This window comes from Paralichthys olivaceus, chromosome 12 (genome assembly GCF_024713975.1).
Source record: "Paralichthys olivaceus isolate ysfri-2021 chromosome 12, ASM2471397v2, whole genome shotgun sequence".
NCBI lineage: Eukaryota > Metazoa > Chordata > Actinopteri > Pleuronectiformes > Paralichthyidae > Paralichthys > Paralichthys olivaceus.
Window position 1 is genome coordinate 15034533 of NC_091104.1, and position 17458 is coordinate 15051990.

General features: G+C 43.1%; 2 protein-coding genes across 10 annotated transcripts; one reads left to right on the forward strand and one right to left on the reverse strand.

Annotated features, from left to right (window-relative positions):
* Window positions 1-388: 388 nt before the first annotated feature.
* prph2la (peripherin 2-like a) lies at window positions 389-5052 on the reverse strand. Of its 2 annotated transcripts, none has more exons than XM_020084871.2 (4): window positions 4882-5052; window positions 3754-4360; window positions 2791-3037; window positions 389-1859 (listed from the first exon to the last, which is right to left on the reverse strand). In XM_020084871.2, the coding sequence occupies exons 2-4, from the start codon at window positions 4332-4334 to the stop codon at window positions 1587-1589; spliced, it is 1101 nt and encodes a 366-aa protein (XP_019940430.1). In that variant the 5' UTR covers window positions 4335-4360; window positions 4882-5052; the 3' UTR covers window positions 389-1586. The 2 variants fall into 2 exon arrangements, with proteins under 2 accessions (XP_019940430.1, XP_069392423.1); XM_069536322.1 differs by having other exon boundaries at window positions 3754-4577.
* A 293-nt stretch (window positions 5053-5345) lies between these two features.
* Window positions 5346-17455, forward strand: LOC138412253 (uncharacterized). Of its 8 annotated transcripts, none has more exons than XM_069535715.1 (20): window positions 5347-6265; window positions 6483-6648; window positions 6720-6809; window positions 6892-7035; window positions 7111-7269; window positions 7356-7437; window positions 7535-7727; window positions 7856-7999; window positions 8837-9027; window positions 9101-9357; window positions 9428-9554; window positions 9649-9811; window positions 9892-10228; window positions 10311-10413; window positions 10491-10600; window positions 10797-10918; window positions 11006-11381; window positions 12174-12271; window positions 13670-13791; window positions 15356-17455. In XM_069535715.1, the coding sequence occupies exons 1-19, from the start codon at window positions 6125-6127 to the stop codon at window positions 13775-13777; spliced, it is 3111 nt and encodes a 1036-aa protein (XP_069391816.1). In that variant the 5' UTR covers window positions 5347-6124; the 3' UTR covers window positions 13778-13791; window positions 15356-17455. The 8 variants fall into 8 exon arrangements, with proteins under 8 accessions (XP_069391820.1, XP_069391816.1, XP_069391815.1 ...); XM_069535720.1 differs by lacking the exon at window positions 15356-17455 and having other exon boundaries at window positions 5348-6265; window positions 9101-9236; window positions 9315-9357; window positions 13670-14253; XM_069535721.1 differs by lacking the exon at window positions 15356-17455 and having other exon boundaries at window positions 5349-6265; window positions 9101-9236; window positions 9315-9357; window positions 9431-9554; window positions 13670-14253.
* The last annotated feature ends 3 nt before the right edge of the window (window positions 17456-17458 follow it).

A 17458-nucleotide genomic window follows, 5' to 3' on the forward strand; every position in this document is an offset into this window, starting at 1 on the left:
AGAGGATGAGCTCTAACACAGGATGTTTGAGATCAAATTGCTTCTTGTTATTCTTGTTGACTTAGAAAAAATGAATGAGCCGTTCTTCACCATTAATGTTTGTTTTTTAAAACAATGCTCAATCCCCACTCCAAGTCAGACAAAGGCCACGTTGCAAGCAATTTTAGATGTATGCTAACATTTCAGTGACAGACCTTTATTAAAAAACACTTAAGCAACCACCGAACTCTTATTTCCGGTGAGAAGACCCTGACACCAGCCAATTAAGTATCACAAAATAGATCAGTTTTTAGTGATACTCAACTGTCCTCATTAGAATGAACTAGGAGGGAAGAGAGAACATACCTCGGCCAAGGCCCAACAGTCCCTTTAAGAAACCACATCTATATCCATTATACCTGGATTTTTATTTGGATTTGCACCAAATTTCATACACATCCCCTAAACATGCATGATTTGTTTTCATCAAGATCCATGAATCATACACTGATAAAAGAGAAAATGTCAAAAAAAAATCTTTTGCAATGCTAAATTCAATCAATTCATCCCTGACTGATACTGCATCCTTCCACCAATTTTTATTATAATCCATCTTTTACTTTCTGTGTAACACTGCTTACAAACAAATAAACGCAGATGAAAACATAACCTCCTTAGCCAAGCTACTGACAGTGATGCCCACTGCAAAGGTTTATTGTCAAGCTTTTCGTAGCTCCTCCCAGTGAAAAGTGATTTCTGTAGACGAGTGGACCACGGTGACATCGCTGAGGCACATGAGATGGTTTGAACCTTCTATTAACTCTGTTATCAGCTGGTAAAAGGGTTTTAACTGTGAAAGCATGATCATACTGTATTTATTGCATTGTGTACTATGGATCTAAATAACATTTGCTGATGAAAATAAACTGAAAAGATGATGAAGATGACACTATTGTTGTAAACACCCAGAACTAAAGAGAAATTCATCTTCATGCTCTTCCAGGTCCTAAAAAGCATTTTTCATTTGCAGCTGAAACACCCTATTCCTGAAAATGTAACTTCTTCGCTACAACTTCCTGATATAAAATCATTATAAACACTTGACTCTATTTTCTGACATATTTTTATGAAATCAGGTTAGAAAAAAAATCTGTGTGATAATGTGATGTTGGTGCTTCACTGATTTCTTTGAACAATCGTGCTTGAGGTCAAGTCCATTTTGACTCCAGTGTTGCAAATTAACAGGCAATCGTAACACGCAGGCAACAAGAAATCACTACAGTACATTTGTGTACAGATGTGTTGGATGAATGTATATTTGTTGTGATCGATGTGATGGTGTCTGAATCAGAACAGGAGAAAGATTTACGATGAATTTATGGTTGGAAACAGTCATGAAAGGCATTGTCTTATATTTCATTCAAGAAACTCATATTTTATCATATCATATATTATATGATGTAAGATTGTGTTTCCATTTCCACATAAACAAACACCTTTGTCGAGGTATTTCTCAGCTCCAATTCTTGATCTGACTCTTTTTAAGGAGTCTGGGTATTCAGGCCAGCAGTGACGCTCTTCACTGAGTCCTTTCTGTGGGAGAGAGGTCAACTGGCTTCAGGTATCTGCTTCGGTGGCACGTTGTCCGGCCCGTAATGTGCTTTGGAGGTGGAGGGGACGTTGATGTTTGGGTCTCCATTGTTGGCCGTGTCGATCTGGTTGCACTTGCCCAGGCTCTTGATGATGTTCAGGTTGGTGCGGGCTGTCTCCATGAAGCTGTTCTCCAGCAGCCAGCCGTCTGACTCAGAGTTTGGATCTCCCTGCCTCAGCATGTTTTCCAGGGAGGTCTGAAGGTAACGGACTCCTGTCAACACTGACAGCTAAAAGAATACACATACACCTTTAATACAGAGAGGATTGAACTGAAACATGAACAACCGTGGCACTCAGTAGAGAGCATAAACCTGCCAAGGCCCAGCGGCCCCCTTAAATTGAATCAAGTCAAACCAAATTTTCACACACTGATAGATATTAGTCCTCTAAACATTTCCTGGCATGTGCCCCATCCCTCAATCAAGTTTTGTGGAAATACATTCAGTCATTTATGCGCAATCCTGCTGAACAACCAACCAAGCGACAATTAACCAACCAATCAACCAATCAACCAACAAACCAATTGAACGACCAACTGACCGACCGATCAACGGACCGACCGGCGGATTGACCAAACAAACAACCAATCAACCAATAAATTAACTGAGCAACCGACTGACCGGCTGATCAATGGACCGACCGACCAACAAACAAACAAACAAACAAACCCATCCTTTCCTCTTTATAAGGTGCAGTAATTTTGTATATATATCAGCTAATGTGTGCAACTGATGCAATTGCAACTCCACCTCAGGTGCTGTATGGAGGATAATGAGCTTATACAACAGGATTATTACTGCAACAACTGTAAATGCAGAGGCTGAGGTGACAAATATCATGAACTTTTGATAAACAAGAAGATACGATAAGACAAGATAAGATAAACAGCAGTTGCACCAACACAAATGCAGGATGCAGCAGAACCACATTTGCATGTTTTATTCCACACGTTCCTCTTCATCATCTGTATGTGACTTTTTTTCACATGTGGTGAATATTAATATTATAATATAATATATTATAATATAATATTAATATTATTATTAAAATAGCGTGTAAGAATATTCCCCAGCACATAGAAAACATCTGAATGTGTACATTTGAGTGGAGTTCTCCTTTAATTTCACCAGCTTGTGGTAGCAGCCTGTGTTGCCTCACCTCAAACAGCCAGGTGATGAGGACCGCGAGGCCGATGGACTGCATGATGTAGTTGTAGTGCTCCAGCAGCGCCTGCCGACACCCTTTCATCCACAGGTTCAGCTCCTCCGTCTGGTGCTCGTAGTTGAAGTGGGCAGAGTTGTTGGTGATCTGCTGCTGGATGCAGGGCCGCGGGGAGTTGACGTTGCAGCAGCTGAAGGGGACTCCATTCATCAGGTACCTCCCCTCCACGTTGCTCCTCAGTCGGCTGGAAGGCAGGGAAACGACAGTAAGGTTAAAGGTCAAAGGTTGATGGATTTACAGTATTAGTGAAGGAGTGGTTGTTAGAATAATCATAAAAATATGAACATAAAAAGAATATAGTATTTTCAAACAATCCTGTCACATACATAATGGCTTCATTTTTCCTAACAGTTTCTCTAACATTTTAATTAGCCTATTTGAAGCTTTTCTTGGTGTCTGGCCCATGTCAGTCTCGTCTAAACTTATCTGGTGAAAGTTAATTACAGTAATTAGTGTGTTTATTCTGTAATCAACCCGCCAGCCTGCCCGTCTGACCAAGAGTTGAGTGGTGCCAAAAGAGGACAGTCCGCTGGGAGACTTCCAAAAGCTGGAACAACTGCCTGAGAGGCGCTAACAGAACCTGACGCCTCTGAAAGGATTCACCCAGAGTTATGAAAAGGATGTGGTATGGGTCAGGGAAGAACCCATTTAATTTAGGTGTCAGGGGGTGAATCCAGGAACGTTTTTATTGGAGTGACTGTAACATTAAGTGTTTGACATTATCAGTGTGTACAATTTGGGGCAGCTTTATTGAATTTAATGGGACTGGTGGGCCTTGGTGGAGATCTTCTCTCTGCTCTAATGAGTGCCACTTTATTTCATGAGGATGAAATATATGTTATAAAAATGTGTATTCACATATTAAGGGGATATTGTTACAGCTTTTTTTTTTTTACTTACTCCACCACCTCTTTCTGAGACATATCCAGGTATCGGGCGCTGATCCACTGGATTTGAAACCAGTCTTTGTAGCCGTTGTTTCCACAGCAGTGGAACTCTATCTGCAGGATGTCCACAGTGCGCTTCAGGAAACATCGTCCCGGCGTGTCTGTGTCCTTGTAGAACTTCATGGCCTCAGTCAGTCCCAGGTTCAGAGATTCCTCCAGCTCCCCACGCATGCTGTAACACATCAGAGCCCCCACCAGCACACAGAAGGTGAAGAAGAAGGTGCAGATGATGTAGGGCAGCATGATCAGCTTCCAGCGCAGGAACTTGGTGGTGTCCACACAGTCGTAGCAGATCTTCCCACCCAGGAAGTTGATGGCACAGGCGATGAGGCCCACAGCTATGAGCATGTTGGGCACATACTGGATGTCTCTCTCGGCCATCAGCTCCGCTCGCTTGTTGATCTCCACCTTGAGGAAAAGCCCCAGACTGAACAGGATGGCCCCTGTCACCACTGAGATCCAGTTGAGGATCCACAGCACCTGGGCCAACTTATCCCGCTTGGTCTTGGTGAACTTCACCCTCAAGACTGCCATCGTGTCTTATCCTCTCTCAGTTTTTCCTTTTAAATCCAGGGAGGGGGATTAAGGGGGGGACACAGGTAGATCAGGGGAGAGGAACAGGTTATCCTCCAGGGGGTGCCGGAGACCAGTGGGAGGGGGGTTGGTTGGACAGTTCTCTGAAGGTCCTCTTATAAGCAGCTTAGCTTGGCTGTCATGATTGATATCATGTGCACGCTGCATTATGGTTCTATTGTAGGTGCGGACAGATCTGTTACACTACAGTTTGGACAGTGTGACAAAAAAAATCACATTAACAACAGTTTATGGAAATGGAAAAAAACACTATTGAAGAAACAATACAAAGACATATAATCAGTTGTATGCAAAGAGGAAATCTACATCTGCATAGGAGACGTGGACAAACAGAGAAAAGATCAGAGATACGCTATTTAAAAACAGTAACCTCCACTTTAATCCACTGATTCTTTCACTCCTGTCAGGAAAAAGTACCCTGTAATAAAATATAAGAAATAGCTGACACAATGAATGATATAAATCAAAAGAGATCCACGTTACCTACCTCAGCCTGGTCAGCATTCACCTTGAAAATGTAACACCATTCTCCTCTCGTTTTCTTTTCCTGCTGACATCCTCAGATTTAGTCCTGAGAGAGTGGAGTGGTCGTATAGTGACAGAGTTAGTATGGAGGCAGCCACAGCAGCATCAGAGTGAGAGACGAGTGGCCAGGTCCTGACCCTTCTTCTAATCCCCTTTAATCATTAATCAGCCCTGGGCCCCACGAAGGATTTGGACCCACCTTCTGCCACCTACGCAAATCTGACCGTCTCGACACTCGAGGTAACTGGCTGACGGCCACTGTGTTTGTTTGTTTTCATTCCAGTCAAAAGTAAAAGTAATAAAAACACCTACACATCCATCTGGAGAGAGATATTTATTAACAGAATTAACAGCTTCATCAGATTAAACAGCTTCTCATGACCAAGACAAAGGTTGATATTATTCTTTCTTACCAATTAAAAATAGCTTGATACACCTTAAAATTACTTGTTATCTATACGTCATACTCCAGATAATATGTCGATAAATCTGCCTCTTTTACTTGATTGCTACCATTATATCAAATATATATCTTAAGATCTTTTGTTTCATATGAAAAATCTGGTTAACTATCATGCAGTGGCAGATTTTCTAAATCAGGGGACAAAAAGGGGCCACAATTTACACAGAACAATTATATGTTCATCATTTCACAATTCCTGATTCAATGAGGTGCACATTTAAGTCATTCCATGTTTAACATTAGCTCTATAGCTTTGAGTAAAGCCGCACATCGTTGAAAATATTTTTAAAAATTGCAGCACATTGTGTTCCTCAAAAATGCTAGAAAATAAAGATTTTGTTTGTTTGTCAGTAAGTGACTAGTTTCTCTATTTAAAGACTAATGACAATTCAGGGGCCGGTCAGATTACAGATGGGGCTGGTTCCCCCCTGGCCCCACCCTTTGGATCCACCCTTGCTATCATGTATGACAAAGACAAGCATCAGATCCTCACATCTGACAAGCCAGAAGAAAGGTTTGGTATTTCTGCTCAGAAAATTACTAAAATGATTATTCGAACATCAATGTAGTCGCCTGTTAATTTGATCAATTGACTAATTGCTGCACAGGGTCATGTTCCTCCTCCTGTCACTTTTTATCTTCAGCCATGGTCTCAACCCCTGCTGGTCCCACATGCCTACTACTCACACACACTTGCTGTTAAATACAACACTCGCGACCACGCTGCAAATCAGCCAATGAAATGTTAACTGAGAGTGAGATTAGTGGATTAACGTGTACCAAAGTAGCTTGTGTAAGAAGAGAACGTTACCGCAGCCGCCGCGCCAGTCAGCAAATCCACAGGGCAGACAGAGCACAGACACACACCACTGCACAGAGTGAAGTAAGTACTGACAATCTTGACTGTTTTCTCAATAGAGACTCTGCAGAAAATACATTTCAACCTGTGCAAACAATCCATTAATCTGTTTATGGAAACATTTTCAGGTTTCTCAGGCTTAAATGCACAAGTTATTAAGCCCTCATGCAGAGACTGTAAGTACGTTACATGAACTGTGCTTGGAAAACCTTCGTTTTTCTTTTGCTACCGTCAACAACAGGTGTCAGCACTATTTTGCAGTCATGGCACCGTGACCACCTCTCCACGCGAGCCTCTGCCCGATGATATAATATCAGACATCATGTTGGAAACAGAAGGCCGGTGGTCTGAGGCGTTGGCGAGCAACAACGTCAGAGCCATCATACGCTGGCTGCGGAAACTCGAAGGTACATTACCAGGATCTACAATGAAACAATGTTTCTGTTTCTTTCTTGTTTGACATTTTATTTCCAATAAGGTGACGCTGACATGGAGGAAATCCTACCGACCTTCAGCTGCTGGGTGCAGAGGACGTCAGAGTTTGCTAAAAAGGAGTTGTTAACCTTTTGTGAGTACACGTCTCCTTATCAGTGGCTAATATAATTTCATGTGTGATCGTTGCATCTGTCTTGACTCATTCATTATCGCAGGCTTCAGTCGTTGTCAGAGTCTCTGGATGTTTCTTGGTCGCAGCTCTTTCACCCGAGTGCACATGCTGCTCCAGAGACTGAGGAACCTGCTCACCCTGGCCGAGTGGGCCAGGCGACAGCTCACCTCAGCCCACCTCTGGCACGGTATACACGCTTCAGAACTGCAGCAGCATGATTGGTTTGGAATTGCAGTTCTAACCTTTGATGACCTTCGTGCAGGTGTGGGGGTCCCGTGTGTGGTCTGCAGGGACACGCCGAGCTCCTTGGACGTCAGACGAGGCTGCTGGAGTCGAGAGCACAGGGCCCTGAAGCAGCACATCTGGCTGGGACGGCTGGTTCAGTGGTTCGGCATCATGGGGCTTCTTCCCAAGTATCCTGGTACAAATATCATCACACAGTTTTGTCAGCACGATAAAATGTTATCACATTTTTACACGTTTTCATTCTGTTTCTCATAATACCAGAGGCCCATGAGGTGAAGCGTATCTCTCAGATGTGGAAAGAAATGGAGCACAGCCATCAGAAATCTTATGTTGAGACACTTGGGTAAATAAGGGGATTAAACTTGATGTTTTGAGCCATACCTCGTTGTTTTTTCCTCTTTATTTCCCTTCTGCTTTTCTGTATCTTTGCATTTGACTAGACGGGAGGAGGATGGAGGAAAGGAAAGATGGAGCTCTTTCATACGGGGTCTGGTGACTGAGCTGAGCAAAAAGCATGGATGCATTTGGACCTCCGAGGATTGTAGTGATCAGTGCTATCCTCCTCCAGATCTGCAGGCCCTGCTGAAGCTGGTGCTGGTGCCTCGTATAGACAACATGTCAGTCCAGGCAATCGTATCCATTCCAACTCAGCATCAACAAAGCTTTTCTGTAGAGCTCGCCTTTTTCACTTTATGTTGTTCTGTTCGGTCCAACATATACATAAAATTTAGTTTGTATAGTCCTTAACATGCACGCTGCAGCTCATGTACTTTATCCTGGACATAACGAATTTCCTGCAGTGCAGAGACGACCTCCTCCGATCTTTCTGCCTCGCGTTCACAATCCCTGCCAGCTTTTCCCAACAAATCCGGGCCCTCTGGATGCTCGATCATGGGCATGTCAAGGTAAGAACCCAAGAAGCAAAAAAGATTCAGTTCATCAGCTGAATGATTGATTCTGATTTCGATGAAGTCGTTAAAATGAGTCAGTACAAGATGAAGGTGTCAGTTTCAAAGTTCAGTTAACCATCACTTTAGTGTCCTTGTTCTAACAGCAGTAATGGTCTGCAGCTGAAACTAATGGTCCACTTGAGTATAATACGTATGATTAATGTCGTAACACTCCACTGTGCCACTCATTAGTGGTTCAGCTACAGTAGATCTGTCTCTCAGTGGAGGAGATGCTTTAATGAAAAGCACGAAATATGACTTTTTGCGATGATGAGAGGATTTCAAGGAGTTTTCTTGCATCCCACATTATTAACATTTCCATATATATGGTAAATGGAATGTATTCATATGGTGCTTCTCTAGTATTATCAACCACACAGTGCTCCACAAGCCACATTCACCCATACATTCATACAGTGCTGCCGTATGCTTCACTTCTTCTATCTTTTGTGGACAACCCGCTAGACCGTCTGAGCCACAGCTGCCCCTAATATGGGGCCGGCGGTTCGATTCCCATCTCCCCCATTCTGTGTGGCAAAGTGGCAAGATACTGAACCCCAAATTTCCCCAGACCACTGTGCCGGCAGTGCATGAGTGAAGTATGATAGAGGTAGTGCTGCACATAGATGCGATGTGTGAATGGGTGGATAACAAAACTGTACTGTAAAGTGAGTAGAAAAGTGCTATATAAAAACAGACCACTCAGAATTTACCATATTCATGGCTGTTACAGCATTCTGAAATAACAAACAATTATATAAGTACCTTAACTTTATGTTACACCCTACCCAGGCCTCCATGGAGCTGTTGCTGAGCCCCAGGGCCGCTGTGCCCTGGCTGCCGTGGCAACATCGCTGCATCATCCACTGTCTCCTGACAAGGAAGCAGCCTTCTTTGGCATTGAGGTACCTCCACTGGGCCAGACCTGCGGTAGAGAGCGCTGAAGATGCCAAACTGTTCACAGATGTACTACTGCAGAACAGGTGCATTTATGACTTCCCAGTCATGTGTTTGATATAGATAATGTGTGATGCTAACGATGTCTGTGGTCTCCAGTTGTGTCTCAGACGCCTGGGCTCTGCTGAGGAGAGGCCACACAGAGAGCGATGATGCGGTCATGTACTTCCTGCAGACGTGCAACAGATTTGGTCTGTGTACAGAGGCTTTAAAGTACATTCCTGCAGGATGCAATGTGGGTGAATATTATATTATATACCAAAGATATGCAGCCTTGGAAATTAATTTTTATTTTGTTGGAAATCTTTATCAGGGAGAAGTAGACAGTGGGATTAAGACTACAGGGATGAAGCCAGGTGAGGCAGAGAATATTAAATAGTATCATGACTGAATAAAAATGCATCGTAATGCAGCCTGACTTTTCAGCAGAAAGGCCACCCTGTCCGCTGTCTGCCAAACTGTATCAGGCTCAGAACACAGTGTCTCCAGGGGAACTTGTCCAACTGGTCAGATATGCTGCGATGGAAGTGAGAAATCCACATCCAAAGATAAGGTGCTGGGGTTGTAGATGTGGATAAAAGAGGCAGATTCATGTTCAGGACCCCAGAGAACTTCAGCAGATCATTTCTTCATGTTCTTTATTCCAGTGAGGTGGTGTGGCCAGAGCACTCTGAGAGAAAATCAAACAGCAGAGAGATGTCTCTGTCAACTCAGGCTCTGAGTCATCTCACGCCCGGCTCATCCCCTACGGACAAGACAGAAGAGCAAACAGCACATACAGAGGAATGTGAAGAGGAGCTGATCCATAATGTATTTCCATTGTCCCTGCTGAAATATAACTGATACTTACAACATGTTCTTTTGACATAATGGCCTTTTCCTTGTCCCAGCAGCAACATGAGACACACATGCACTCGTCTTCCTGCGAGGATCTCACCTCTGAGTCTGTCTCCTCCTTCACCACGGCCTCCTCCCTGCCTCTGCTGAGACGGGCTCGTCCTCACGTGTACGAGAGCACCTTGACCCTGCAGAGGATCTCTTCTTTCCTCACCGACAACGAGAACCAGAGCGTGGGAGATGATGAAGAGGAGAGCAGACCCCCGTCGTCTGTTGATGTCTTGCCAGATAGCCCTGAGCTGCTGCTGACACCAGATGGTGCCACAGACCTCGTTTCCCACAGCAACTGGAACAAAGGCGTTTCAGCGGAGCGGGTACTCTCAGCAGAAGGTGAACTTTATAGTGAATTATATTTGCACACATTTCACCATAAGAATCTAAAGCTTAAAGACAAACTTTAACTCTTTCCTAGAGGGAGAACAGGTTGAGACGAATGTTTTCTCAAGTGAGGACTTCACCGGTGTTGATACAGTTTCAGGACTGACCATGGACGAACCTCTTCCTCCAGATAAGAGGTCAGAGGCCACCTTAACTCATGCAACTTAATTTGCAGTTAATGCCAAGTTAACTAAGAAATATTTGTTTCTGTCAGTTTCAGGATGGATGTCTCCCCTCAGCTGTGCAGTAATGGAATCAGCCAATCACATCCTTCCCTCTGTGAGGCCCAGCTGGAGAGTCATAGTTTCCTCTCACCTGACTTTGGTATGTAGATGATGAACTGTATATTTATATTCTTCCATCTTATTGACCACTCGAACCACCAAACGTCTGGTTAGTGGTTAGCTCTACCTCCTGAGCCACAGCTGCCTATGTGGCTTCATTTAGCTGGAATATAAATGTTAGTCTCGATCAATCTACTGAAGTCTTTACAAACTGTAAACTTTACATGATCTTTCAGGCGTCACTGACCTGTGGAGCATTGTGATGCCACAAGACCAATCAGACTGCATCGCTTCTCAGATTTTTAGTTTTTGTGAAGCAGCCACATCTGACGGTTTTGAGGAAGAGGATCTTCATCAGGTGGGAAATATTTTTCTTTACTGTTACATACAATTAATTGGTAAAAGTCTATGTTCTTCTTATATTTAACATGTGGCTCTATCTCAGAAAGCATTTGAGCATCACCAGCAAGAGGAGGCACTGGGATGCTTCACTCAGGATCCCTCCTGCTCCCTGCTGACTGACCTCCATCACGGCCCTCTGTTAGAGGAGCCTACAGCCACGGGGGCCTCTGGAGATGGAGTAAAGATGGGGGTACAGGACAGCCCCCTCCACACTCCTGTGTGCAGCGCTGCTCCCTCTGAAACCTCAGACGACAGCTCCCACACAGCCCGATTAAAGACAGATGAAACCTGCATCCAGAGCACCTCAGCTGGGCGTGACCACTGCAAAGTGCCCAGCTGGTGGGGACAGGACGCTGAGACTGGCAGAGCCTCCAGTGGCCTCATATTTGCTGCAGAGCCAGCAGCTGCTTTCCCATCAGGTGAAGAATCTGGATGTTACAATATGCAAAAATTGTATTTTAGAAATCGTGATCAGCAGAAATGATAAAAAAATGCACTTTTAGTTGCCTTTTTGATATTTTATAGCTCTGCCAAGGCCCAGCAGTCGCCTTAAATTCAATCAAGCACAAAACAACAACCAACAAACAGACAGGGGTGAAAACATGTCCTCCTCCGCAGGTGTAATAATCATTAGCAATATATTAACTGAAAAAAACAAATGTAATTACTAGCAATAGTCCAAGGATGAATAATCTCACAGTGTGTTTATATATGTGTGTGTGTGTGTGGTTTTTGACATAATAGTATGTCAGAGGTGCTGCTGTCCACTGCAGGGTCCAGGAGGCATGCACATGTAGCAGAGGCGGGGGGTCTCGGCTGCTAGCAGGGGGGGGTTGTGAGGAAGTGAAGTCTCAGAGATTGGTTCCCTTAACCTTGCTGCTGCAGTCACTCATCCGTTAAACAGCCCTGCGCTCCCTCCATCCCTCTCCCACACTATATGTGTGGTGCGCTGTCCTCCACTGCAGCAGCAGACCTGCTGCCTCCATCTGCCGGGTGGTGCTGATCACCACTGGGCCTTTGGGATCTATGGCCAATTGCCCCACACTGATGCCCCAACCTTGTAGCCGGGCAAAGGGTTAAAGACATATAACACCGGGGCAATGTTGCATAAAATTAAAAGAGTATAGTGTCAGATTCCAGATTCCCTTTATTTTCAAACTGCACCAGAAAAAAGTACTGACACTTGCGAGTTTGTTTCTGTCTATACACAGATAATTCTCGGGCGTTAAATCAGCCATATTCCTACAGTCTGCTCAGCTTCATGGACTTCACTGCAGAGCCAAGAGGAGACAAAAGAGGAGGCAAACAGGTATTTCCATCCAACACGTGTGGTGTGTTCATCACTGGGCAGTAGGGGTCACTGTTGTTCCAGTTAAGACACTTGTCAGCATCTAATTTGGGATGATCTCATTCCTGGTCCCTGAGGATCTTTGCCTCATCACAGCCCAGCAGGTGCCCTCTTTACTGCCCTTCATCCCTTGTTCCCCCGTCCTCCAGCATAAACATCACGGCTGTCAACATCTCCACCTACGATGATGTCATTCCACAAACATGAGAGCAGGGTTTCAGGGGGATTAAGAATCACTAGTGTTGCATTTGGAAGTGAACAGTCAAATATGTGTTTATTCATTTGCCAAAACACAAAGTACTCATCTGTTTATGTTGCATAATTTACTTGCTGACCTGAACATTACAATGCTAAGCGTTGCAGTCACTGCCAGGAGATGAGCAGGTAATTGTTTTACTGAGGTTTCATTGGATAATTGTTTAATTGGGAAGCAGTCACCTAATTATGTCGCTCACAATTGGAGACCATATGGACGTTGGCAGGTGAAACATAATCAAGCCATGTTAATGTATGATGATTATACATGGGCCTGAGCATCTTATACTGTACAAACAGTGTGTGTGTGTCTATCATGACCAATCTAGTGTGGTTGTACAGTGAATGTTTGCACTCATTATCTTTGCAGAAAGAGAGAGAGTCTGTGTGTGCATGTGTGTGTGTGTGTGTGTGTGTGTGTGTAAATGCTTCCAGTGAGTTGTTTTGTACAGAGGGCTGTTAGTGTTATCTAATTGTTCATCCAGGCCAGAAATGATACCGCGTAGAATTTGCTTAATTGGCAGATGGAGAGATATTAACAAGTAACGCGTGAAAATGAGTTTAAGACAAACCCTTAATGGCTGATAAAACTATCATCTCTTTAGTTCCAGAATGCTAATAAAATCAGGATATTAAACCTAGTTATTAGTGCAAACTATGAATTTTGATCTCGTCCCTGACGCCCTCATGCGCGACTGTTTATGATGATTATTGTGGCGCAGTTATAGATGAGATATTAACACCGAGCTGGAAATAAAGCCATCGATCAACTGGCGGAGGAACACAAAGAGATCATGCCCACTTAAAAAGATATCACAAAATGAAATATTATCGACTTTGCTGCCTTTATGAAAATACCAATATTTGCACAGAGACGGTATAAAGTGTCAGGCGATGTTCGCATGTTGGGATGTTCACTATTCAAGAGGAGATGAATGGCCTCTATTAGGAGCATTTAATCAGTGGCTGGCCCAGTGCTCCCGGTCTCCTGCGCCCCCTGGGGAAAGATTAATGGGTACAGGATATTTCATCAGGTCCCTGCACATCACTGCTCAGAATATGAGGCTGTAATTGTGCCTGTTTTGCTGTTGTTTTGTGTCACAGGCGGACAAAGAGGAACCTGCTGGTTGGAGCAGGCTGCAGGCGTCACAAGGTGCCATGAGGAGTGGGAGAACAAGATTGAGGAAAGGAAAACGAGTGAAGAGGGCATGACGTGTCAGTAAAAGGCCAGTGAATGAAGATATGAATTGAACAAGAAATATATTTTAACTTATGTCTTTGATTAATCGACCTAAAGAAATAGTGATGAATGATGAAGAGTGATTATGTTACAGCCATTAGAGATTTTTTGATGTGGTCCATCTCTTCTTCTTCATCAATCAGCTGCTCAGATTGTTTCTGACAGCACCCAGAGATATTGTCCTGCCACACCCTTTTCCTATCCACTGTAAAACCATATGTGTCAGAAGCGCTCAATCTTTGATAAATCTCTCAGGAATTATTAATGACGCCTGAATTATTGAATGTTTTCCTAATTAAAACACCTCAAAAATACTAAAACACAAAAAAAAAGATTATTCTGTGTTACATTCTGTGATTTTTATGATGGTTTGGTCAAAGCTAGAAACACGTTGGGTCATTTGGAGTATAAATGCAAAACATCTGAAACGCACTGAGTTTATTCTGCACTTTAAATTCTTCGCCGCTTCCCTGCTCTTGAAAAAAGAGGATGTTTGCTTTGCTGCTATTGCATCTCATGAAAATTAGATGACCTCCCGGTGCTTTCTGCCACCCATCGCTCGCCGTATTTGCTCAGAGCTCAGGGACTGCATTTGGGTTAGCATCCTCCGCCCTGCCTCCCTCCTCCTCCTCCTCCTCCTCCTCCCTTCCCCTCCCTCCACTTGTTCTGGGGGTGAATAACTCAACACATATTTCAGCTTGACACACTTCTGCTCGGGGTCTCCCCTGGGTGGCCAGTTCACGAGCCCACACATGCTGTATTATTTAAAAGTGGGGTTTGGAGCTCTGGCTGTGTGTGGATGTGCATTTAATCTGCTGTTTGTGCAGAGGGAATGCCTTATGGAGTTGTTGGGCCTTTGCCTGTGACCTTGCAGGTGTGGCATCACCTCTGATACCAGATGATGTCTCAGGTCTGGCTGTTTTATATTATAATCTTTTTGCTGCTCTGTGATTTCAGGAGAAAATGCGGGTTCACAAGCACCACAGTACTGCACTAATGTATCATAATACTAACTGCAAAGTGATTTATCACAGGAAATTGTAATCTGGACAATTTATCACACAGCCAAGAATAAAGATCTGCCACAGCAAAAAATGCTCAAGGGCCATGAAACATAAGTAACAATACCTGAGGATGCTAAAAAGCAAAGTGAAGGTTGGAATTAAATCAAGTCTCAGGTCAAGACCACGCACGCACGCACGCACGCACGCACGCACACACACGCACACACACACACGCACACACACGCACATGCACACACGCACACACAGTAACTCAAGCTAATCTGAGAGCTGATAACATCATGGAAATGCTGTGCTGTAAAAAAAATGACACATAAATCATGCGCCAGGGAGAGGATGCAAAATACTGCAGCTTGCTTGATGGATACAAATAACCGGTCAGTGTCTGGAAAGCATTCATATAAATACTTGTCTTTATGTTGCAGGGGTGTGTCCAGTAAACTGGATTATTAATATCTACTGGGGTAAAATGGCCCAGGGTGAGGCTTTTAAGATAACGACTGCATTTTCTACTTGGTTTTTTTTTAGGCGATCATAAGAGCATCTTTACATCCCCATATTCTGCTGCAACCTGCATTCGTATAGGTCGTACATCAAGGCAATGAGCATGCATAAGATGGGATATGAGGTGGGGTTGGACCATGCAGTAATCTGATGGTGGTAGCTGGAGCAGCAGGAGGCACGATGCCCACTGGAGGGCACTGTGAGCAGCAAAGAGGGGAGGTGGTGAGGGGAGAGGTGAGACACCTTGTCCAGCTCACCAGATGGGCTCAGTGAAGCGTATCAAATGACTGTGACAGCTACCTGCCCTTCTTTAAGCTCTGTCACCATCTATTAACAAACCATTACTCTCTTTGTGAGCATGCCGCCTTATGTGTGTTCATGGTGTGTGTGTGTGTGTGTGTGTGTGTGTGAACAAGGGCATGGTAGCAATGAAGCCACTGATTGAACATTTCTGAAGTGTTGGTCCTTTTTTTCTAGCATAAGAAATGTGATTTAGCAAAGTTTTTAAATAAGGTTAAATAACTATTCAGTGACACCTATGTCAGGATAAAAGTTTAAGTGCAAACCCTTATTTTAAATTCTATGGCCATCTTAGTTTCCAAAGATATGATGCAGTAATGCTTCCTCCCTCTCTCTCTTTCTTTCTCTCAGCTAGGCAGCTATTTGAAAATGAACCACTAAAAGATGTACATTTAAACCACTTTTCAAATGTGCAGTTTTATACAATAAATATGTTTCATAAAAGTTTAGAAAATAATCATTTTCCATTCTTCCTGTTTCACATGAGAGAATATAGAGATATTACAGCATCTGTAACATCTGCACATGACTCAGAGTTGGTCTATTTTTTACGTATAAACATACAAAACTCTCTAACTGGTACATGTTAAATATTGCCAAATTAAGTAATACTATAATACTCTGTTTTATACTGTATAAAACCAAACATATTTTCATCTTACTGAGAGTTATACGGTGAAATGTGTTGTGTGTGGTGTGTTACAACCCTACAACTGTCCCCAAGGTTGGGGTCAGTCGCAACATCTAACCTCTTCCATTGAAATAGATATTGTGACTGACATGTCATATGTCATCTTCTTTCAATGATGAGTGTAATCACCAGGCGGGTGTATGTTGAATACAAAAGAAATTAGATGGGTCTCATCTCCTCCCACATAACAGAGCTCACTGAAGGGCTGGATCAGTTGTACAGTAAAATGTTCCTGTGTCACAGTGTGTGGATAACTTCAGGGGTTAAATGTCATAATTAGCAGTAGAAACACTTCAGCTTTAGTGAATGGTGAACATACGTATGTGAATGGGTTTTTCTTCACATATCACTATTTTCAGCTTCTGGCCTCAGGGCAAAGGTGCAGGGTCCCCAGTGCAAAGAAAACATCGACAGGAAATCATTTGTCCCTGTTGCAATAAAATATCTTAATCAGTAAAAAAAAAAGTCACTCCTTGTGATGCCAACATTTTATCAATCAATTATATTTGGTTGTTGTGCTTCATGAAAGTGTATTTTTTCCGAAAGGTTTATTTTAAATATGTCTGTTTGGATGTGAGATGCTGTGTTTTAAATGTAAGCAAAGAGAAATTTCTGCCTTGACAAAGGTCGACAATAAAGTAGTTTCTATTCTATTCTATCCTGTGGCCTGTGGCTGTGGACAAGATGGGGAGCCCTTAAGGCATCAGCCTGCTCAGTGTAGAAAATGTTGGGTTTCTCTATAATAAGGTCTGGACCATATTATGTAAAAGGCTTTGAGTATGTTGTGATTTGGCGATAGACAAATAAATTGAATTAATAATAATTCAATGATAATAATGATATGATGAATAAACTGAACATGGAAAAGCAGCATTCAGGTTTTATCCTGTACATGTGGAACTACAGGTCTTACATCCCCTGTGAATCAAAGAAAATCACCATTCCTCACACTGCACTGCTACTTTCACTCTTTTATTTCTCTCATGTGTGTATTTTTTATTCTCTATATATGTCACTCTTTTTACTCTTTGTCACGGTGCCTTCTTTTATAATTCATGTACAGCACTTTGAACTGCCTTGCTGTTGGAATGTGCTGCATGAGTAAACTTGTCTATCAGATCTGTGGAGAAGATGGA

Coding starts and splice junctions, on each gene's coding strand:
- prph2la (XM_020084871.2), bottom strand. CDS start 4,334: ATGGCAGTCTTGAGGGTGAAGTTCACCAAGACCAAGCGGGATAAGTTG. Junction 3,038..3,753: donor TCTCAGAAAGAGGTGGTGGA/GTAAGTAAAAAA, acceptor CCTGCCTTCCAG/CCGACTGAGGAGCAACGTGG. Junction 1,860..2,790: donor TCATCACCTGGCTGTTTGAG/GTGAGGCAACAC, acceptor GTATTCTTTTAG/CTGTCAGTGTTGACAGGAGT.
- LOC138412253 (XM_069535715.1), top strand. CDS start 6,125: ATGTTAACTGAGAGTGAGATTAGTGGATTAACGTGTACCAAAGTAGCT. Junction 10,229..10,310: donor GCGGGTACTCTCAGCAGAAG/GTGAACTTTATA, acceptor ACTCTTTCCTAG/AGGGAGAACAGGTTGAGACG. Junction 12,272..13,669: donor ACAAAAGAGGAGGCAAACAG/GTATTTCCATCC, acceptor TTTGTGTCACAG/GCGGACAAAGAGGAACCTGC.